This window comes from Euprymna scolopes, chromosome 40 (assembly GCF_053919585.1).
Source record: "Euprymna scolopes isolate OS-2025 chromosome 40, ASM5391958v1, whole genome shotgun sequence".
Taxonomy (NCBI): Eukaryota; Metazoa; Mollusca; class Cephalopoda; order Sepiida; family Sepiolidae; genus Euprymna; species Euprymna scolopes.
In genome coordinates, this window is record NC_136521.1 from 1,335,489 (window position 1) to 1,360,937 (window position 25,449).

The following is a 25,449-nucleotide window of genomic DNA, read 5'->3' on the forward strand; positions in this document are numbered from 1 at the left end:
ATGCTATTTATTCTGATGCGTTAAGAGCATAATAGGTTAACTGATTTATATAATAATTAAGTGATTGATTTTGCGCTATGATACAGATACTGTCAATAATTGTATAAGTCAACTGAATTAAAGGAATAAATTATAAGATAGTCAACATCATGAATTTTGGTATATAACTTTTTGTGATTTATTCTCTCTCTCTCTCGCTCGCTCTTTCTCTCTCTCTCTCTCTATTCATATATATATATATGTCATGAATTTTTAATATAACTTTTTTCATTTATTCTCTATATTGCTCTGTAATTACATTGAGCTTCTTAAATAAGGATTGATATATATTATAAGAAAATATATTTCTACAGAAATATATATATATATATATATATATATATATATATGACCAAATGATTAATAAAACATGTTAAAAGACATCTTGAAAAAGAGTTAAAAACATATTTAATTTTAAAAAGAATGCACAAGATAAGTGGATGGTCCTTAATCCGCGGAGTTTTGGAGAAATACTCTCCTTCTCATCAGAGGGCAGGAATTAGCAAAATGCGGGATCGGATTTTGCATGTAAAAGTATTTAATGAAACCACAAGTAAGTCACAGATCTTACTTGGTTAAAAAAAGGGTGAGGTAAGGGGAATAGGGGGTATATACATATACTTTCATATATGTTTATAATAAAGAAATATGTGTATACAATTATATTTCACCATTATTTATAATTATCCATTAATTTATGATGTTTGGTGAGTATATACAATAAATCACAAAAAAACTGTATTCCAAATTTCAAGATGTTGTCCATATTTCTTTCAAATTGAGGAAGACCAGAATAAATTAAAAAATTGATATAACAAGTAAGTAAATCATTCCGAACTACGAAATAAGAATTGTAAAGAATTGGATATTTTGACGTGCCGAAAGAAATACACGGTAAGATTGACATCTTGAAATTTTGAATATAGACATTTTGTCCTTTATATATATATATATATATATATATATATATATATATATATATATATATATATAGGCACACCAACTTATATGTATTTATATTTATATATATATATATATATATATATATATATATATATATATAGCTATATATATATATGTATGTACATATTTATATATATATATATATATATATATACACACGTACGAAATATGATTACTTCATTTAATGACATAAATTAATATACGACGATATAATTTTATGCGTAACTTGTCAGTATTTACTTCAATAATGTTCAATACATAGGTAGAGCTAGGAAGTATGTTATAAAATGTATATGGCAATTAAGCTACACAGAATATTCCGTATTTCATTCTAATAAGAATTCGTCAGGACTATCCATAAGCCTGGCGAATTCTCATATGAATTAAAATCAGACTATTCTATATAGCTTAATTGCCATATATTTTTTCAAAACTGATTATGTGTGTATGTGTGTGTGTGTGCATGTGTGTGTGTAATAACATTAATACTTGTCTTAATTACACATTTTCAACGCTATCGGTAACATACAGAACTTAATTAATTATGGAAAAACATTGTACAAATTAAGTAAAAGCTCACTTCATGGCATATATATATATATATATATATATATATATATATATATATATATATATATACATATACTTAAGATGTACTATCATATAAGCATTGTGTAAATTTGATCTAGACTTTATAAATTAAGAAGTCAATGCAGTGCTTACTCTTTAAAAACAAACATATATTTAGTTAATATTTTAGATTAAACATTTCAAAATTATATGTCATTATATCAGGCATACAAACAGTTCATATATATATATGTATATAATTATATATATATACATATATATATATATATATATATATATATATATACATATATTTATGGCAACGTCTTGCGTTTTAGTACGTATATATATACATATATATATAATTATTACAATAATAATTCATATATATATAAATATATATATATATATATATATTACACACATATTTAGACACACACACACACACACACACACACACACACACATATATATATATATATATATATATATATATATATATATATATATATATATATATGCTGTATTTATTTTCTAACTTTTATGAACAAATTCTGATCTGGAGACGCTGCCTCTCTAAAAGTGTTTATTGCAGAAACATGTTTTTAGCTAATAATTCTTTTATAAATTTACTTATTATAATTGTGCCTTTTTATTTAACACCATTTTTTATATACACCGATGTTTTAGTGGATACAACAAGTATACATATATATATATATATATGTGTGTGTGTGTGTGTGCCCACGCGCGCTCGCGCGTGTGTGTAAATGTATATACTACATTTTTTCGCCTGAAAACGGAAATGCAACACCTCACTCGATTATTATGACTGTAATGAGTACGTGTGTCTTTCCCACCTAACGGGCGATTACGATGCTATGATAGATAGGTCCGTGTGCTGAGAAGAACAAACGACTTCGCCGTCCTTGGGCTTTGAAGATGACTTCACCAACCATCGAGATAGTAATTGAACTAAACCTGTTGTAGGTATAAATTAAGAAGTTGCCGCGATCCAGTGGTGAAGTAGGACGCATCAGACGGGCTCCGAGTTTTGAGCGAACAGGAAGAAAAGTGAAAAAAACGCCAGGCGAAAATAAAAAAAATAAAAACGTCGGATCATCATGCCGCACTACACGTTGTATTATTTTAATGGCCGCGGACGGGCTGAGATTTGCCGGATGATGTTTGCGGTGGCGGGAATCGCTTACGATGACCGGCGACTCGAGTTTGATGACTGGGAGGCCTATAAGAATGGTAAATATGCATTCTTTTGCAAAAGATTGTTTCGGCTTAACGCAAAGGGAACACAGTAAAATTCACACACATACAAACGCGCACAAACACGCGCAAATACATACACTAAACTTACGCACACATCAGCACACATAAATATAGCTGTTTGTTGGGCGAGAGGTTGCAACAGTTTCCATGTTAATATTCGGAATCTGATCGATGTATCAGCGGCACTTGTATACAGCGCTGCATTATTTACCACCCAGAAACATACATACACGTATACACACACATATATACACACACATATACACACCTATACCCACACACATCCACACACACACGCATACACACACACACATATATATATCTCGTGATGGTTACTTAATTTAATCGCATAAATTAATCTACGAAAGTATAAATATATGCGTAACTCTTAAGTATTACTTCAACAGTGCTCAATGCGTAGGTAGAGCTAGGTAGTAAATTATAAAATATATGCGGCAATTAAGCTACACAGAATATTCCGCGTTTCATCCACGCTAGGATTCTTCAAGCTTAATTTGATTTTAACGAATTGAGTTACCTCCATTACAACGTCAAATTAACAGACAACTGTAAATCAAAATAGATTGGCACAAAAGGAAAAAAATAAAAGAGGGGGGAATTAAATCCAAAATTTAAAATGCAAACTAAGATATAATTGAATAAAAGTAATTCTAGAATAAATTTAAACCGAAATCGCTTTTTGAAATTATAAAAATTAGTACGTTGATATAATTGATAATCGACAATATAGACACTAGATACGAAATCAAACAATTACGGTAGGAATGCAGAACATCAGGTCCGGAAAAAAATGAAATAAATACATTAGAGAAAAATAAAATAAGCTAAGTTAAGTAAACACAGGTAATTGGTTGCAAGGAAAAATGAATAATCGATAGAAACTTTTTAAACATGGAAATACAGAAAATAGGTAGATATATAAAAGCCACAACAAACGGGAAACGAAAAAAAAAACAGGACGAAAAAATGTAGGTAAATTTTTTATCACATGATTTTCCTTAAAAGGAAAATGGATCTTATAATGTCAATAAAAAATGTTTTTTCTCAACGTCTGAAGAGACACTGTTCCTGTAAATATTTTAAAACGATATAAGGTTTGAAATTGTCCGAATGACCATTCTGACAATTTCAAATGTCTATGCGAAACAATTGTAACGAACAGTGAAAATACGCTACTTGTTACTGTCATTCCAATCTTTCTTTTCTTGCTTTTGTTAAAACAGTATATATATATATATATATATATATATATATATATTAAAGATTAATATTTTCCAAAGCTGAATACATCAATGAGGTTTAAGAGGTTAATGTAAGAGTGCTCAATACCAAAGTAGACCAAATTATACTTTTTTATTTTTTTTACATAAGCATTTATCTGGCGCTACACATGAATATAAAAAGTATAATTGAGAAACTCGTTGACTGATTGAAATTTGACTTTGACGTCCCGGCGAGTCCATATTTTGTAAAAGAGGTTAAAGCTGAAATTTTCATATACATATATATATATATATATATATTTAATTTATTTATACAAAAAATTGATGGCTATATATATATGCATACATGTTTCCGTAATCAACCGTTGTATGGGGCAATCCTCGGGGTTTTCTGCAATTCCAATTAATCATAACTGTATTATCACTAATATTTAATGTTTCCCTATTATTCATCCTTGATATTATTTTATTATGCTTTTTATGATTCTTTATAAGTTATCACTACAGCTATTACTTAATTTTAATGTATTCTTATTAAACATTTTATGTAGCATATTATTTGGTGGGAAATGCTGGTTAATAAGTTCTAAACATTTTGTAGCATGTTTTGTGTTTAGCATTAGATGTAAGATTAATGTCAAATTGCACTATGAAACTATGAATATTAGTGATAATGCAATTATTACTAACTGTAATTGCCCGAGGATTTCCCCATAAGAAATGAATGTTTAACTTCATCAGTAGTATACCAAGCTTAAATATTCCCAGAAGAAAACCCGAGAAAAGAAAAATTCCACATAGGAAGTACCCAAATTACATTAAAAAAATATATTTTATGGATACACACGTTCGATGAATAATCAAACGTATGAAAAAGACACATCGTTATCGTTACACAACTGGAAACTACTTACGGCAAACAAAACACCAATGATAGAATGGAAAATTATTAGGAAAGCCAATACATGCCACTCATTAAACTCGCTATGTTAGTTATGCCTACCAGAAAAACTTGAGATAACAAGGTTTAAGGGTAGAAACAAGCTATTAAATATCAAGCAAGAAACTGCTATATCCTGCAAACATTTGAAAATACATGCGCTTAAAGAACTCTAAGCAATCTAAATCTGAACGGCTACAATAACAACAACTCTCTATCCTAGTTCCTCAGGGGAAAAAGATAAGTGAGATTATTACTATGACTATCCAATTGATTACATAAGTCTGTTAATATCGTATTTTCTCAAAGAATATAATATAACAAATCTGAAAAAAATACTTGCATAAATATATCTAAACCAAACGAATGATCAAGAAGTTAGGTGAAATTGTAAATAAATAAATTATATATATATATATATATATATTACAATTATTTATATATATATATATGCTGTATGAAATGAATAAGTCAGTACAATAATATAAAAACGTTCGTACTCCGTTTATATAGCCTAAATGTTAAGTTTTTGTTGTTATATAGCGTTATATATTTGTATAAACTTTGAGGGTGTAGTTATTTGATCTGAGGATAGACTTATGGACTTCAATGAGCATTCAGTCGTAGTTTTCATGTAAAAAAAAGTGTGAAATTTACGAGGAATAGCAAGTAGGTGGGTTCACGTAATATATTTGTGTAAATTTCAATTCAGGTATATGCGTATAGAGTGTTGGTAAAAAGTTAAGTATAAAAGACGTTCATATCCATATTTATACATGCATGTATGTATGCATGTATGTATGTATGTATGTTTGAGTGTGTATGCATGTATATATGTCTATGCGAACTATTGAAATGGATTATCTCATATAAGGGTGTTTATTGAATTGTGTTACCATACTGTTGAAGTTAGGAATAGCAAGTAGATGGATGCCCGTAATATAGTTCTGTAAATTTCAATTCAAGTATATGCGTACAGAGTGTTGGTAAAAAGTTACGTATAAAAGACGTCCATATCCATATCTATACATGTATGTATGTATGTATGTATGTTTGAGGGTGTATGCATGTATATATGTCTATGCAAACTATTGAAATGGGTTGTCTCATATAAGGGTATTTATTAGATTGTGTTACCATAATGTTGAAGTTAGAGTGAACTTTATTAAATAAATGTTTGACCATTAAGTAAAATAAAGTTATAGCATATTAAATTAACTATAGAACATTAACTATAACTAAAAAGAAGAAATAGAATCACAAGGATGCAGATGCACGCAACCGTGGTTATATGATGCATATATGTATGTGTGAGTATATAGTTATGTGTATGCGTCTATATTGGTATATATATATATATATGTATATATATATATATACATATATATATATATATATATATATATATATATATATATAAGCGAGATAAGACACTGATAGAATTCAGATAAAAATCCTGATAACAATTATTGTCAATAATTGTGGTGAACTGCAAAATAGCGTCCATTCGCAGCTGAACATTTTGCTAACTGCATTTCATTTCCTCTGATGTTTTTTTCAGAATGTAAAATTGAACCACGACACTTAAATATATATATATATATGTATATATATATATATATATATATATATATGTATATATGTATGTATGGGTGCGCGGTTGTACCTGTATATATGTATATGTATGTATATATATATATATATATATATATATATGTATTTATGTATCTATGTAAGTATATGTGTGTTATGTGTTTACTGTATATATATATATATATATATATATATATATATATATATATATATATATATATGTGTGTGTGTGTGTGTGTGTCTGTGGGTTTATATAAATGCATATGTTATGTGTATCTGTATGTATGTGTATATATAATGTATATATATATGTATATATATGCATGTATATGTATATATATATGTATATCTGAAGGTAAATTGGATTATGGTCTATATGTTTTTAGGGTTGCATTTAGATATTTTAAAATTTCTAATTTATAGTTTATTAGTATTGGTATAACACTGTGATATTTTTTTAAATGCCATCTTTCTGATTTCTTTATTCTTAGAGTAAATATTTACTGTCATGCTGACAGAGTGGGTCATAATGTTGAAAATATGCTAATATTTTTTGTTATACTAAAACAATTATAAACTTTAATAAAAAATAGAATTTTAAGCTAGAAGGGGAAGGGATTGCGGACTAGTGTTAGGATGGTGCTATACGTTTACGGGATAATCGCAGATGTTTGTTAAAATATATTATAGTAAAGGCAAAAAACCATGGACGGGGTTACAATAAAAGCATAGAAATACGGTTTCTTGCAGAATTTGACACGAATTCTCGGGACATTTCGTCAATCTTAGATCGGGTGCGACCGGCAATCATCGGATCAAGTCGAGCGCTATAATAGACGCAGACAAATTTCCAAACAAACAAACCGAAAAAATAGAAATACACTAAATAAAAATAACAAAAATCTAACGGAAAATAACTGAATATAAATGTTTTGTTCATTTTTTTCAATATTTTTCTGCAAATTATTTATCAATAAATTAATTAATAAAAACGAATATGGAACACGTATAAAAATCCGGTGTCAAGGTCGTTGGAAAAATAGTGGGATCAATCCACGGCTCCAGTAGACATATCACTGCCGATGCTATTCTCTACCTGTGTAAAGTTAAGTAAGATCTAGGATAGAATACTGTTGTCTTAACTGAGCAGGACCAACTAGAAATATCATATCCATATTTAATATAATTCAAGATTCTTCGTAGTCTAATAAGGAAAATTCCCTTTGTTCATCTCTGAAACCTCTTTTTCACAGTAGAGACGTTGCGTGTCTGTTTCTGCTTTATCGTTATTTGCATGGAAAGTGCTCGTCTGAGGTCAAATCTATTCCCACCTGCGAGTCTAACATAAACCACTATCAATAATTTCCCCCACGCTTTATTTGTGCCTAACCTAAACGTAGATTCCATGAATAAAGGTTATTTCTTAGAAGTGCATACATGTGAAACTCTCTTCCATTTTCCCACTTTCCTGATGACTACAATATGGTAGTTTTCAAGTCCAAGGTAAACAACTTCTTGATGAGGCGTCCGCTTAAGTAATCCAATTTCCGAATATTTTACTTCTAACGATTACTATGATATTGTCCCATTGACTATTGTACACTCATTAACTCTTATCCTCGGGCATTTATTTGTGCGGACTCCTTTGAAAGAAAATACTATCAACATGAAAATAAACTACAACAATGATAGTAATAATAATTATAGCAATAGTCATAATAACAATAGCGATATTATTAATAAAACTAAGGATTATTAGCAATAATAGTTATAAATATAATAACAAAAATAATGCAATAATGCTAAGGATAGCTATTATACAGTCCATGAGAATATGAAGAATAGATCAGAAATAATAATAATAATAATAATAATAATAATAATAATAGTAGTAGTAGTAATTAAATATATATATATATATATATATATATATATATATATATATATATATATATATATATAGACTGACAAGGGCCGTTCCAAAAAGTAATGGTCGATTTTTTATTCCACCCGACTAAATCAGGCGAGATTGCAAATAATATGGTTACGATGACTGAATATATTTTCACGACCTGAATGTTTAATATCTTTGTTGCAGATATTGACAGTGTGAGACTCTAAAAAAAGCAACGCTATAATGGACGTGCATCAGAAGGAAAGATGCATCATTGAAGTCCTCTACGCAGAAAAAGTGTAACAACTCAACATTTACCGGCGCCTGTAAGAAGTTTACGTTCATCGACTTGAGATTGACAAAAAACACGAGAGTGACAAAGTGGCAATAACATTTCAGTCTTATTGATTTTGATATGTATTTACCTCTCTCCATCATTCCAACGTGTTGATGTAAGTAATGTGTATATCGTTTCAATCGTGGTTTTATTCACTGAGGCGACATTTACTGTCCGCAGGACATAATAGATATTCCAGAAATGTCGACATTGCACTATTTACAAAGTAACCCTCCTCAGCAAACAATCATATCAGCTTTTTGTCCTGATTTACACCCGGGTAGCCCCGAGATAACAATCGTTCCAGAAACGCAGTGGCGTCGAAACTAGTTTTTCCACCCGCGCAGATTTAAGATTTTTTGTTATTTTAAATTATTCTATTTTCTATTTTTGCCTTTAAAAATGTCGCCTTCTAGCACGTACCGCCGGTACGTCACTGTAGAAACATCCTTACAACACAATCACATTAAAAGCATGTTCCTCTGCAAACGAACATCTTCACACGTGGACTACAGATAACGGATATACCTCGTTCCATACTAGTCTACAGACGTAAAAGAATCTGTCGGGTATACAAATTTAACGACATGTTTATGCCAACCACCTTCATCAAAAAATCTATTTATATATGCAAACGGGTATATCTTGCATAGCCTCCATTGACAGCTTACCAGAGAAAATAATTTAACATTCGTTTTTATTTACAGGTGACTTTTTAAGTATATTGAATTTAAAAAAAATATAATGTATGAAAATAACGTATCTCAATGACAATGTTATTATCTGTCAAATTTGTAGGTTTTCCTGGTTGGTGCGTTCCTGCCTTGGAAATGGAAGATGGTTACATGATGCCAGAAACTATGGCGATATGTAGATATTTGGCAAGAGAATATGGTAAGTACAACACACACATACACACACAATATATATATACATATATATATATATATATATATATATATATATATAAGATAATAAATTAAAATAAAACAGTATATAAAGAAAAAGACAGAAACTGTATTATCCGACAATGGATAGTAACTTACAAATAAGAAATTCTTAATCCACGGAGTTTTATAGAATGCTTTCTTCTCATCAGAAGAAAGATGATAGCGCAATGATGAAATTCTAAAATGAAACTGTAAAATATGAATACTAACATATTTGCATAAAAGAAAAAGTTTTTAAATTGCATAGCAATTGGGACTGGCTATATCAACAAAATGTACTGGAATATCAAGTAGTTAGGGGAACTCAATGTAGAGAAGATAAAAAAAATCTGAAGAACGGTTAATAGACCGAAAAGAAAAAGATATTCTCATACAGATGTCTCCCTTTCAAAATAAAGGTTATTCTGAAATAAGAAAATCAAAAAACAAAATTCTCAGTTCCAATTAAAATCAACATCTTTTTAGTAGGTGAAAAGCCAGGAAGGAATAATATTAATTTTCCCACGTTGAATACGAGACATATTGGGGGAAAACATCTGAAAACCGTACACGTGTTTACTAGAAAAAAGAAGTATTATTCGATCTAAATTTTCTGACTAAGGTAGTTGAAGTTGTCCCTTGGATATTACTAGTATTTTATTATTAAAGGAAGATATGTGATTAGAAGTTATATTTATCATTGTCGAAGTTCATGCGATGTTTTGATAGATTTTTAGAGGTTCTCTCTTCTGTCATTAATTAGGATATAATTAGTGTCGATGAGAGATTTTTGGTGAATATGTGTAGTTACTGCAGGTATAATATTAATGGAGTAGTATCTTGTAGAAAACTGGACAAATTAGTATTGCTAAAATTGTTGGCTGAAATTATATTATATAATATTGCTATCATTATTACTATTATTGTAAGTATTCGGAAAAAACATTTAAGGGAATGAACTTGAGCGTTAACGTTAGAATCGTGGATTATTACTGTTTGGGAATTGTCTGGTGAAAGCTAAGTGGTGATGTTGTGATGTAGTTCAGCAAATGTACAGGAATATTTGAAATTTCTATAAACAATCATTTGCTAGAGGGCATTGAGGTTTATTTTTACAATTGCAATAACAGTCTTTAGTAAGGGGAAAATAGATTCGTTGGTCTGATTAAATTTTTCTATTGTTAGATGTGATTATATTCTGTGCTTAATTTAGTATTATCATGTGAAATATCTTTATTAAATTTTTATTAAATAGAGTGAAATATTTATTCGAATACTTAAACGATTTTCTATAAACTTAAAACATGTCTTGGATATATTCGTTTTGACGTTTGAGTTGTAAGGAGGGTAAAACCAAATTGTTTTATTCCTATTGATATTTTTAGAGGATTTCGAACTGTCATGATTAAAGGGAGGATTGCGTACGATTTTATTAAGGATGTATATATATATATATATATATATATATATATATATATATATAATATAAAGCTGAATGTGTGTGTGTGTCTGGTCACGAATAGGCTCCTATATGGTTGACTATTTAAAAAAAAAACTGATTACATATAATGATATAAGATGCATCGAGACACAGGAATGGGTATGTTTGATCCGGCAGAACGGTGGTTTATTAAAATTGGGGGATCTGCGTTCGAGCCTGGCCCACAAATTATGGAAATAAACACATTAAAAAGTAAAAAAAAATATTTACAAGTGTTTTTGATATAGATGTACATAAGAATACTTTGATAAGTATGTTTTTACTTAAATAAGGATGGCATAATAAAATTGTAGGGTCTGCGTTACCGCATGGCCTCCATGGAATGGAAATAGGCACACACTTTAATAGAGACTTTTCATATCTATCTGTGTAAGTATACTTTGATAATTATGTTTCAGTTTGAAGAAATATGGTATGATAAAATTATGGGGTGTTCGTTCGCGCCTGACCTCCATAGAATTGAAATATGTTACAAAGTTTAACAAGTTTTTTTAAATGTCGCTAGACAAGAAACTACCTCATGAATTGCAGGCTAGAGTCAGCGGTTCTCTTCGTCATGCTATTTGGCTGATTCTAAGATAAGTATGTAAAATGAGAATGTGTAAACATTGTCAAAACAGCTAAGCTTTATTTTTTGTTTATTTTCATATATGTATGTGCAACAGCGAAAAAGTATTTATGTGGATGACTATATATATATATATATATATATATATATATATATATATATATATATATATATATGTATATATATTATTCGAATAGCAAATTTTTTAAATAATGAGAAATGAATGAACTATAATCGAATGTTAAAATAAAAACTAAAAAAATATTACCTATTTATTTATTTTTTATTCTAATATTCGATTATGGTTCATTTATATCTCATTATATATATATATATATATATATATATATATATATATATATATATATATATATATATATATATATATATATATATACCGGCGGCAAAAAAAAACACTGCACTTGTAATTTTTATAAAAACTGCCCATTTTAGCCAAATTTTATGTCACAGTTTAAATAAACTATACCTCATTTGATTGGCCCCTTATTCTTTTATAATTTTTCCATGTTCATATTTGACTTTAAATTGAAATATTCTAGTGTTCAGGTCAATTTATAAAAATAACTTCAAACTGAGGAGGCAAAAAGAAAGTCCGCACGATGGAAAATTCTTATTTAAATGTAACTTTAGGTAATTAATGCAACACAAATCCAACAGGAAAGCAATGAACTAGGCAATATTTAATAGTATAGTTCTTCTGCAATTTGACAGCTTGCAATTTTTTAGGAATTTCTTGAAATAGACTGCAACAACACTCCGGGGAAAGGCCATTCAACTTATAAACAATTTTGTCCAAAGTTCTTACAAATTTGAAATATCATCATTACGTAACAGTTGCTTTATTTAATGCCATATGTTTTCGATAGGATTGAGGTCTGGAGATTATGCAGGCAAATCCAAACACGGAATATCATGCTCTTCCAGCAACCTCTGGACATTGCCAGCTGTGTGAATGGGAGTATTATCCAGCATGAAAATGGGATTATCATCCAGATTCTGACCAAAGTGGGGTAGAAAATGCTCAGTCAACATATTAATGTACTTGGTCGAATTAAGTCGACCTTGCAAGCGAACTATAAGTCCTGGACCATTGGTACTAATAATGCCCTACACCAAAACTGAACCTCCACCACCTTGCAGCCTTTAAACTGAGCATCTAGGATACAATTCTTCGTCTTTCCTCCGACGGACATACTGTATGCTATCACTGACTAGCCTATTGAATTTGCTTTCGTCGCTAAAAACACTTTTGATAAATATGAAGAGTCATGATCTTCATTGAATCTGACGAAGTCCAGACGGTTCTGTCTATTCTTTACAGAAATCATTGGCTTTCGTCTTGCAACATATCCTCACAAATTAAATTCATTTATTCTGTTCTTGACAGTAGAAAGAGAGCACTTTTTAACAAGGGTGCACTGTTATTGGATTTGGGGAGCCGTTTCAAATCTGTTTCTTAGGTTGCGGATCTTGATAGCATTGTCTTCCCTGTTAGAAGTAACTCTAGTACGAACAGATTTAGTGGCATCACGAACACTGTAGGTGTTTTGGTGCTTTTTTACAGTCTTTCGTACTGTTTTCTCATCACATCTCAATCTGCGGCCGATTTCTCGATTGCATAAACCAGAAAAGTTAAGAAATCTGCTTCTGAAAATCACTAAGAGAAAGTCGTGGCATGTGGACTAAATGTTACTTTGTATAACCTGGGACAACAACAATTACGTTTAGAGATGCTTTTTTGCCTGTTGGTGGATATTTTAAACTGATTCAGAGGGCGATAGTTTCAGCTGGTTTTAAGCGAATTTGTTGCTGTGGACGTTCTTTTTGCCTCCTCAATTTGAAGATATATTTTTTTAATTGACGCCAACACTAGAATATTTCAATTAAAAGTCAAATATGAACAAGTAAAATTATAGAGGAATAAAAGGTGAATCAAATGAGGTAGAACTTGTTTAAACAGTTACATTAAATTTAGCTTATTTTGCAAAAGTTTTTGAAAAATTTACAAGTGCGAAATTTCTTTTTGTCGGCACTGTATATATTAAATTTAAAACACATCAGTCAATATTCTCATAACCGCGTATGATGAATGCTCGCTGACACAACATTGATAAGCGCTTAATTTTCTTCCGTTTATGTGTTAGTTGCTTAATGTTATTTGTTATAATATATATTTATATGTGCATATATATATATATATATATATATACATAGTGGAAATGGTAATTAATAAAAACTGTAGAAAGTGCTCAATACCGTTGTAGATGCGTTTTATTTTTTATTACCGTATCTTTCTGTTAAGTTACATTATTGTTTCAGCTACTTGGCCGTTTTTTTTTGGGCGTCTGTAGCATCCTCGTGTACGTGCGCATGTGTGTACCCGTGCCCGCGACCGCTAACTAACTCTCTCCAAACAATTAACAACAAAATAAACACCAAAAAATAAATAAACCGAATCATAGCCCCCCCGCCCCCAAACATAAGCGAACACCCAACAGGTCAAGACACACTTACCAAGAACTCATCTCACCAAGGAGACGCAAAAAACTTTAACATTAAGACTCGAATTTTAAAGTAACCTCCCTCCTCCCACCCTCACATATTCTCCTTCCCCTCCATGTATCCCTATGCCCTCAGCCACACCAGAAATAAACTTCCGAGACCCTCCCTCACAAATTTCTTAAACCCCAAAACTAAAACATCATCGACATACCAAGCGCCCCCCCCACCTTCCCCCTTGTTCCCTTCCTCTATTTCTTCCGCCTTCCTTGCACTCCCCTGACCTCATTCACTCTTTCAATCTCTCGTCCCAAAATAGCAAACATTTCTGTAAAAGTCTGAGGATGCTACAGACGGCAAAAAAAAACCCGGCCAAGTAGCTGAAACAATAATGTAACTTAACAGAAAGATACGGTAATAAAAAATAAAACGTATATATATATATATATATATATATATATATATATATATATATATATATATATATATATACATGTATATATATATATATATAAGTGTGTGTGTTTGTGTGTGTGCGTGTATATATTGTGTTTAGAAAGCCGATGTTTCATTCAGACAAGTATTGTTGAATAGCACGGAGTGTTGTTGCTTATCTTTCTTTGGAACTTTTCGATTTTTCAAATTGCAGTTCTTATGTCTCGGTTGAATTCGTGCAAGAAATTTCTTTAATCGTTTTGGTTTATCTGTTTTTTTATTTTGCAAGTACTTTTAACTGAGTTTTGACAGTCGTCTTCAGGCAATTTTGATTATTGTTCTGTTCAAAGTCTAGATGCTTTTATATGAAAAAACTACAAAGAAAGAAATGAAAAAGAAAGCGCATTAAGCAAGAACACGCCGTGCTATCCAACAACACTTTTCTGAATATATATATATATATATATATATATTTATATATATATATATATATATATATATATATATATATATATATACACTTAATACATACGTTCTTTTAAGAAAACTCATCCGTATATATAGATCGCTTCTGTAAAATTAATACTTTCTCGAAGCCACTTGAGAAAATTTCTCGACAAATGATTAATACGGCAAGTGTCGGGTTTCATTATCAAAACTGTTTTCATTTTATGAATTTGCAAAAATTAATGTTGGGTTATACAAAGATGTTTTCACAGCGAGCATGCAAAATATTTAGAGTTTTCTTAATCTTAATATAGACACCGCTTTCCTGCCGTATCCAAATTTGCTTTGTCCGTGATTGTTTTAGAATTTAAACTAATCCTATAAAATGTTTTACGTTTGAAACTTATATAACATTTTATACATTTAGATTTTTACGGAGGTGCTCACTTGGAAATGATGAGATGTGATTACATCAGCGATTGCCTCTATGAAATAATGGACGATTACATGAGATACTTCCATTGGCAGAACGGGCGTTTCAGGGTAAGATTTTTTTATTTACATCTATTTACATATCTTATCATTATTCTCGACATACACCTTTCGAAACACAATAAAAATAAACGAGAAAATAGTTTCTAATATACTAGCAGGGGTGACCGGCGTTGCTCGGGTGTTTGGAGGTGTATGCTGTGCAAAAAAAGCAAAAAAACAAAAAAAAAATGGTTAATTTTTTAAAACTTTGACCCCTATTATGACCCCTTAAAATTTATAGTTTCGGGCTCAAATCACTTTATTAAGTTAGATCCAGGTTCAAGGAACTATATCTAAAATTTCAAGTGTCTAGACCCAAAATTGTCGGAGGAGTTATACAATATCAAGTACGGTAACAATAAGACCAGCGTGACACCATCTTTACAATAACTTTTCCAAGGTACTTATTCTTAATATAAAGAAGCTATCATGTTTCACGGTTGCGCATGCGCATTCGTGAAACAGTTGACAAACAGATACAATCGAATCACTCCCAGGTACAATTAAAAAATGTCTACTAAACTGTCCTTCTGTTCTGGATGAAAACGAAATAGTAATAATGCGCTATATACTAAATTTCAAATAGTAGATAAAAAATTGGTTGAGTATAAAGGTTGAGAAGCGTGCTCACACAAACATTTTCACTATTATAGATATATATATACAGCCTGTCCAAACAGTAATTAAAGGTTCTTAAATTTATATATATTCATTATTTTTATGATACATTTCTGCAATTTTAACACCATATGACTAAGATATTGCGTAATTTTACAGAAAAAATGCCAGATTAAATACAATCTTTATTTAATAAAATTATTGTATTTTAAGATCTGCCACTTTTCAGCTTCACATATTTGTGCTCTTTCCAAAACATTATCCATGAAAGATTGTAGAATATCTGGATTGTGATTTACCTCCCTTATTTATTTCCTGATGTTTCCTTCGATTCTTGCAGGGGTTGGGCTTTCGGTAAGATATGACCATAAGAAAAGTCGGGGCTAGTTATGTCTGGGGAACGTTGTGTGCCATTTGACATTGCGATAGCGAGAGACAATATGCGAAGCTGAAAATTGGCAACATTTAAAATACATTTATTATAAATAAAGATTGTTTGAATTTTGCATTTTTCGTAAACTCCTCAAAGTCTTAGTCAGAGTTTGTTAAAATATTAGAAAGATAACATAATAAAGGATCAATTTAAGTTCAAAACCCTTTAGTGATATTTTGGACACACTAAAAATGAACACACGCATCGTATTTTATCAATGAACTATGAAAATACCCAGACTTCAGGCAACCAGAAATAGGAATTCTAGTGTTATATAGAGCACATCTGGAGGGTGACAAGTAATCTGAACGATCATTAATATGATTGTTTTTGATGACTAAAATATGTGTGAAGACGGAATATTATTTTAGTATAAAAATATTATAGTAGAGATGTGTCAGGAAAGTTAACATAGGAAGTGTAACAAACAAGATTGCTAGAATATAAACAATGGAAATTAGTTTAGTAACAGCATCAGGTGATTATAATACTACGTGTAATTATAGTATAATTACATAGAATTTCGAGGTTGGGGCCATACATAAAAATAGGGCAAGCTAACACGAAAGATATCGTCCCCGCGTTTTTGGAAGCTGGGGGGAACATGACTTTAACATAATGTAGAAAAGTACAACGTATTGCAGCTCCGATGGGAAATCAAGAATAACGTTATATGAAACATATAACTTATTGTTGTTCGGTTTCTTTTGGAAGGAGATGGCTTTGAATAATGAGAAGAGACAGATATGTTCTTTGCCTGTGCGCTACAGAGATGTGATGTTAATGAACTGTTTTATTATATATGAAATACTCACACATACGTGCAACAATAGAGGAACACTTGAACCACTCGACTTGAAATCGTGCCTGACAAGAGCTTGGAATGATATCCCACAAGTTACCCTTCAAAACGCCACACAAGCTTGTATTTCTAGGTTAAGACCCTTCAGTGAAGTGCACGGACGACATTTTGAGTATCTATGAGTATAATATAGCATTTGTCTATAACTTTGTAAAAATTGTTCTTTATAAAAATAAATCGTTGTTTTACAAATTTCCCGCTTTTCTAGCGACGACCCTATACATTCCAATGTAATATTATTCTTATAATTTCTTTGTCTTTACAGTTTGACTAAATGCTATCAGTGCGTAATATAGGTAAATTCTACTTGAAAATTGGGAATATATTAGATTTGTATTGAATTTGATTCAGAATACATAAATACCAATTAAACAAATGTTTTTTTTTATTACACTTTCTTCTTAAGATCCTTTAACTTTGAACTGCATATTTGGGGCAATTTGTAGAATCGTTAAATAGAATTCGATTCAAACATATCATATGCGTATTGAATTTGATCTAAAGTCAATAGATGCCTATTAAGCAATATTCCTTTAATTATAATTTTAATAGATGCATACAAAATGCGAAATGACATCACTGTAAGGACAAAGGAAAAGATTTTAAGAAAAAAAAAATGTGTGCAACAGACAGGGGAGCACGTTCGGGAGCACGTTCGAGAGCGCTTTCGAGAAAACGTTGGAAACGTCATTCGAGAGGACAGGTGTGAGTGCAGACGAGCAGGGTAAATACATGGGTGACGTCACAGCCCTAATAAGAAGTCATGTTGTCATGTCGTTGTTATAATAAAATAGAAATCGAGTTATCACATGTCCTATGTTCTGTAAGAAATTATTCAATCATAAATATAGACTCTAATTGCCATTGTATCGATCGATTTGATTGGTCGAATCTAACCAGACATGTCACGTGCATTTTGGCGCCAATTTCTATTTTCCTTTCAGTTTTCTTCAGTTCCTCCTAGACCAGCGGAGAAGAGGGACTCATTTTTATTATGTCTTCTTTAAGGAGAATTGAACGCAAACCGGAGTGCCTTCTTTACTTCGGAACTCTGCCGCGGATAAAATATAAACATTTGTAAAAGCCTACAGGTTAGCTCACTTATAAGATAGAACGTTTTCAAACACTTTTCGGACTTTTTGCCTTTCATCTTCGGTGTGCAACCTGTTTACTTTGCTACCAACCGTTTGGGGTCATGAGTTCCTATGGAACACGACTAACTTCAACCTTTATCTGCAACGGACGCTTAACATATTTAAATTTGAGTTCAGCACCATGCAAAACTGCCAAATAGACATACAAAGAAAACTTTGTACAAATATGGTAAAATAGTCCCCAAAATGGAGTGTTTTTATTAGCCCTGAAAGAGCCCCTAGGGAACACCAAATAATTATCTCGAATTATAGAAAAACTCAATTATACAAAACTCAGTTTTTTACAACTTTTCAGAAAATTTTATAAAAATCCAAGTCATTAATTTTATTTTTAATAAACAGAAAAGTGTCAATTCGAACCATTTTAACACGGAAGGCACCCTGAGAGGCAGGCGAAATTTCCCCGGAAAATCCGTTCTGTTACTTTTTTACTTATATCATGGGTTATGTTTGTGCAAAATTTCAAAAAAAAAACACCAAGGCGTAGTTATTGAGAAAAGTGCGGACAGAAGGACGGACGAACGGATAAGGGTGAATTAACAGATCCACCCTCATTTTGTCAGGGAACAAAAAAAAAAAAAAACAATAATTTTATAATATATATTCATAAAACACAATGAATCTCACTATTCTACTTTTTCTCTCCGTAGAATAACACAGCCGGAAGTGAAATAATGGCCAAGGATATAGAATGCAGTGACATGCGATATCCTGCATACGATGTAAGTATTTTTAGCAACACTTTTCGCAATATAATATGTCAGAAAATCTGCTTTGGATAGACAGAAGTAAAACTTTCATTTATCAATGTAAAATGATCACTGGAGTTTTGTATAGGAAAGGTAAAAAAAAAAAAAAAAAAAAAAAAAAAAAAACGACGAACCGAGATGGAATATAACTGCTTTTGGGTACATTTCTTAATTATCAACCGTTTGTAAGCTTCTGTTTGATACATACACCGGACAATCCTGCAAACGCCTCCGGCGATTTATTCGTCATTTTCTCGACTTCCGGTTCCCATTATTCAGTAATGTTGATTTCTTCGCCAGGTTTCATTGCTTGCCTGAGACTTTTCCTGGTTTTACTCAGGTTAATATCTCAGCAATAAAGTACTAGCTTATATCCCTACTGGTACACGAATTCACGGGAATTGAACAATAGAAGTGCATTATATATATATATATATATATATATATATATATATATATATATATATATATATATATATATATCCGAAGCAGCTACAGGGTAAGCAGCTGAGGATCCCCGTTTTATATTTACAAAATTTTATTTAAGGGTTTCTTTTTTCATTCTTTTATAGATAAATTATCTTTTATAATTTAAAACTCTTGGGAAATCGGCTTATGCAAGTGTTTCTATTTAACAATTATATTTCTGTTTTACGATTGTAGTTAAGGCTTTTTTCCTCTCTCCTTACATAAATTAATTCCTTTTTGTAATAAAAAAAAAAACTTAGAAGATGGATAGTGTATGTGTTTAGTCTGCGATAGGTTAAAGTTATTATTTTGGGGGGGGGGATTTAAACTGCATTTTTTATTTTTACATTTCTTTTATTAAAAGCTTATTCATATTATATATATATATATATATATATATATATATAATATAAAGCTGAATGTGCGTGTGTGTGTGTGTGTGTGTGTGTGTGTGTGTGTGTCTGGTAACAGAGGCTCCTATATGGTTGACTATTTTTAAAAACTGATTACATATAATGATAGAAGATGTATCGAGACACTGGAATGGGTATGTTTGATCTGGCAGAATGTTGGTTCATTAAAATTGTGGGGTCTGCCTTCGCGCCTGGTCCAATATGGAAATAAAAAATTGAAAAATTGAAAAAAAAAACGTTTACAAGTGTTTTTGATATAGATGTACATAAGAATACTTTGACAAGTATGTTATAACTTAAATAAGGATGGTATAATAAAATTGTGGATTTGCGCTCTATCTGCGTAAGTATACTTTTATAATTATGTTTCAATTTGAAGAAATATGGTATAATAAAATTACGGGTTGTTCGTTCGCTCCTGACCTCCATAGAATGGAAATATGTCACAAAGTTTAACAAGTTTTTTTTTAATATAGATCCACAAAATATTGTGATAAGTGTTTCAGTGTGAACAAGTATTTATACTACATTATGGGGTTTATCCATTTTATTTTTTCTTTCATCATATTTTTCTTTGTGTTTGATACCTCAAATTCGGAGCTATCTCTTTACAACCCCTCCTTTTCATAACCTATCATACTTTCAGAAATCAGGGTCCATTTTCTGTAGGCTGTTTTTAACCCAGTCAACGACGGATACTTTTGCTAGTATATATATATATATATATATATATATATATATATATATATATATCTGTGTTTGTCTGTCTGTCTGTCTGTGTGATACAATTAATCTATTGTGTAATGATTTTTTATTGGTTAAATGGTAAAAGGAAGAAAAATAGTAAGAAAAAATTATTACATTTTTTTATTTGATTCTTGGATAGGATTTTATAAGAGAGAAATTAACTATAAGTATGAAAAACTTCTTTTTTTTTCTACACAATAGTTTGATCGTATCACATGGGCGGTGTATCATGACAAATATAATTGAAAATATATCTAATATTAATCATATCAACAAAAGAGTTCAATTCCACGTAAAGTTTTATTTTAATTCTAGGTTTACAAACTATACTTACGTCAATAGGCTAGTTAAAATTTAATGTTTTCTCTCCCTCACCCCACCTATTTATGCTGATGGGGAGATGATATCAAGAAATATTTACACGTCTTTCTCAATGGTTTTATTTGTAAATATTAAATGAATAAAATGGTATCGTTTCTGAAACGATCGTACATATAAAGTTGATGTTGTTATGTTTTCTACCATGAAAACTTAATTGACAATTTCTCAGTTATTTATTACTCACCCTCTATTTTTCTCTGTCTCCCTCTCTATTTACACACACACACACACACTCACACACACACACACACACACACACACATATATATATATATATATATACACAAGATATTGAATATGTATATATGAGATTGGAACTTAAATAGATTCTTTATTTTTTGAGGATATCTTAACACAATCTTACGAAGTCATTGGGATGTTTTTCCTAAAATCGCATAATTACAACCATTCTTTATTTATAAAAAATAAAATCTTTTAAATGTTGCCCATTTTTAGCTTTGCATATTTGTGCTCTTTACCAGAACATTATTTATGACATATTGTAGAATCATTGGATTACGATTTACCTCTCTTATTTCGTTCCTGATCTTTTCCTTCAATTCTTACAGGGTTTGGACTTTATTAACATAGACTCCTTCTTTAAGACATCCCAACAAGTAAAGTCGGGGCGAGTCAATTCTGTTTTGAAAAGAGCACAAACATGAGAAGCTAAAAATATGCCACTTTTAAAAGACGTTTTTTTTTTGTCATAAAAATAAAAACAATACAAATTGTTTGAATTTAGCAGTTTTATTTAAATTTCTGAAGTCTAATCACATTCTGTTTAAATAAGAGAAAAACATTAAAATTAAGGAATCTATTAAGTTCAAAATCTTTCAGTGACATTTTGGAAAGCCTATATACTCATTGATATAATTTGTTTACGGGTGTTTTGTAGCACTATATGTATTGGAGATACATGAACACCTGCAACCGTATACTGCCTTTCCTGGAGAGAACATTGCAGATGTGCAATAATGGTTCTCATTATTTCATGGGCGAACAGGTATGTAGAAGAATCATTAAATGTGTTATCTGTTTATTTGTACTTTCGCGAGGCACCAAAAATGTGTTGTAAAAAGATATGTTGATAAAAATGGACTGTTTTATTTCATGACTAAACGTAAACATTGTCTTGAAACGCTTTTTCCCCTTTTTTACATAGTAATCACCGCTTATCAAGGCCCGGAAGCCACTCGGGGATAAGGGTTATTGCGTGTACAGTAATCAATGGGATAGTATCGTAGTAATCGTTAGTAATGGAGATTTGATAAACTGTCTTACTAAAGGGGGATATTCATCAGGGATTTGTTTATGTTGGACTTGAAGACATCCAAGTTGTAGTCCGGTGGGAAACAGGGAAACGGAAGAGAGTTCCACAGGCGTGCACTTCTAAGAAAGAAGCTTTATTCATGGAATCTACGTTTTGATTTAGGCACAGATAAAGAGTGGGGGAAATTATTGACAGTGGTTTCAGCTAGACGGGTGATTTTCGTGAAAGAATGGCGAGGAGGGACCTCAGATTGGAGCTCAGCCGAGCACTTGCCATGGAAATAAAGATAAAACAAAAACAGGCCCGCAATATCTCTTCTGTGGGAGAAAGGTTGCAGGGAAGAGAAAGGGCACCCCCACTAAGCCACGAAGTCTATTTTGTACTCTGTCAAGGCAGAATAGGCTGTTTTTTTTTTTTTGGCAGCTCCTGCCTAGATATTGCAGCCGTACTCCATATTTGGACGTACTTGGCTTTTATAAAGATAAATAATTGCATCAGCAGTGAGATATATATCTGGAGCGGTAGAAGGATCCTAACATTTTTTTCCAGCGACCTTGGCAACAGACTTGATGTACGTGTTCCATTTCACATCAGGAGTAAAGATCAATCCCAGAAGCTTGTCAAACCATGGAGCCTCCTCAAGACGAGAGCCATCTATTTTAATTGATGCCAGATGGGGATCAGAGCATTTATGATGTAAAGATAGGAGGTTGGTTTTAGATACATTAAAAGTGACCAGCCACCTCTTCCCTCACTATACCAGGCGCTCAAGATAAGAGGTTGTAAAAGATTATATTTTTGTATGCTATTTACGAACATTTTAAAACTATTGTCTTCTTCTGAACAAACAAATATATGAAATTTTTATGTATCACAAACAGAAAAGATGATTTAATGAAATACAATTGAACATGCATGGTCCACCGTGAGTGCACAGTGAACGAAGCATAAAAAAATAAGTTCAGTATTTGCCTCCCAAAACTCCCCAGGGGACATCCAATCCCGGTGAAAATGGCCGAACAGTGCAGTTTTATAAGTCTAAAACTGCACCGTTTGTTCATTTTTATATGTAAATTTGAGATCTGCACCATGCAAAAAAAGAAATGACTAAGTCAACCATTTGCCTTCACCCCATTTAGCCCCAAAAGTCGCCAAGCCCTTAACATATTTAAAGTTGAATCCAGGACCATGCAAAACTCCTAAGTAAACACACTGAGAAAACTTCCGGACAGATATGTTAAAATAGTACCAAAAATGTTTTTATTAGCCCTGAAAAAGCACATGGAGCAAACCCAAGAGTTACCGCGAAGTATAGACAAACAAAATTATATAGAAATCAGGTAGTTACAACTTGTCAGAAACTTTTATAAAACTCCAAGACATCAATTTAATAAGCACATTTTTACCCGAAAGGCACCCCTAGTGCGAACAACGGAGTTTTTCTGAAAAATCCGTTCTGTTTATTTTTACTGATATCATGTTTAATGTTTTACAATGGTTCCGAAAATTCCAAAGCGTCGTTTTTAAGAAAAATGCTGACAGATGAACGGACGAACGGACGAACGGACCAGGGTAAATTTACAGGCACATCCTCCTTTTGTCGGAACCCAAAAATCTATATTTGAAAATGACTAATCTCTTTCGAAAATTAGCGGTGCTAAATGTTTATTTAAAAAAAAAAAAACACCATTTTAATTGGTTTAAATAAATTTTTAATACAAATATTAATATTCAACCTTCGTTATAACTAATTAGATTAACGTCAACCTCATTAAAACGCATGCGAATCTAGAAGTTGAATTTTAAGAAATAGTTTTAAAAACTTTTATCCATTTTTCTTTTTTTATTGTTTGTATATTATCTACTTTTACCTTGCAGATGATGTGGTGCGACATGATGTTTTATTGTTGTTTGGAGACCCCGTTCATGGACGACCCGGCCTTATTTGACAACTTTCCGATGCTTAGGGCTTTATGGTCCCGGGTCGGTCATCACCCACGGATTTTTAATTATCTTACCAGGCGCCCGTACTGCGATTGGTGAGATGGCACAACGTCTATTTTCGAGTTTCGCCATTCAGTCACCTCTAATCAACGGATTAAAGCGGACTAGAAGAATAAATTAAAAAAAAAGACTCAGATCGGCAATAAACGATACGAACATTCCTGTTTTACTAAAAAGCTTAACAAATAAGTAAATATTTTTCTTACTGAACCAAACGAATCGTATGTTTAATATTCTAAGTCTAGAGCAGAAGTTTGCCTGTGCAAATAACATCGGAGTCACCATTTCATAATTAATTATGTATGAAATACACACTAATTTATCGTCATAGAACTTCCATGAAATTAATATTTGAAAATAATTTAGAGAACTACGTTGATGATTAACACAACTACTTTTTATTTTGGCGGTCATGAGAAGGCAATTTCAACAAATAAATTGACCCTTTATGACATGGTTGAACTCATTTGTTCAGTCGTAAATAAATAATTACACCGACAGGATTAAAGAGTGAATCGATTGAAAACACCTTTGTCCGTATTATTTCAG

General features: G+C 31.3%; 1 protein-coding gene across 1 annotated transcript; it reads left to right on the forward strand.

Moving 5' to 3' along the window:
* The first annotated feature begins 2,696 nt into the window (after positions 1-2,696).
* On the forward strand, positions 2,697-24,939 carry LOC145265253 (S-crystallin SL20-1-like). The gene is made up of 5 exons (XM_080121037.1): positions 2,697-2,829; positions 9,663-9,758; positions 15,692-15,807; positions 19,516-19,587; positions 24,775-24,939. Exons 1-5 carry the CDS (start codon positions 2,697-2,699, stop codon positions 24,937-24,939), a joined length of 582 nt encoding a protein of 193 aa, XP_079977163.1.
* The last annotated feature ends 510 nt before the right edge of the window (positions 24,940-25,449 follow it).

Excerpts from the sequence above, each read along its gene's own strand:
- LOC145265253 (XM_080121037.1), top strand. The coding sequence starts at position 2,697 with ATGCCGCACTACACGTTGTATTATTTTAATGGCCGCGGACGGGCTGAG. Across the intron at positions 15,808-19,515 it reads GGCAGAACGGGCGTTTCAGG|AATAACACAGCCGGAAGTGA; the intron begins GTAAGATTTTTT and ends TTCTCTCCGTAG. Across the intron at positions 19,588-24,774 it reads TGCGATATCCTGCATACGAT|ATGATGTGGTGCGACATGAT; the intron begins GTAAGTATTTTT and ends TTTACCTTGCAG.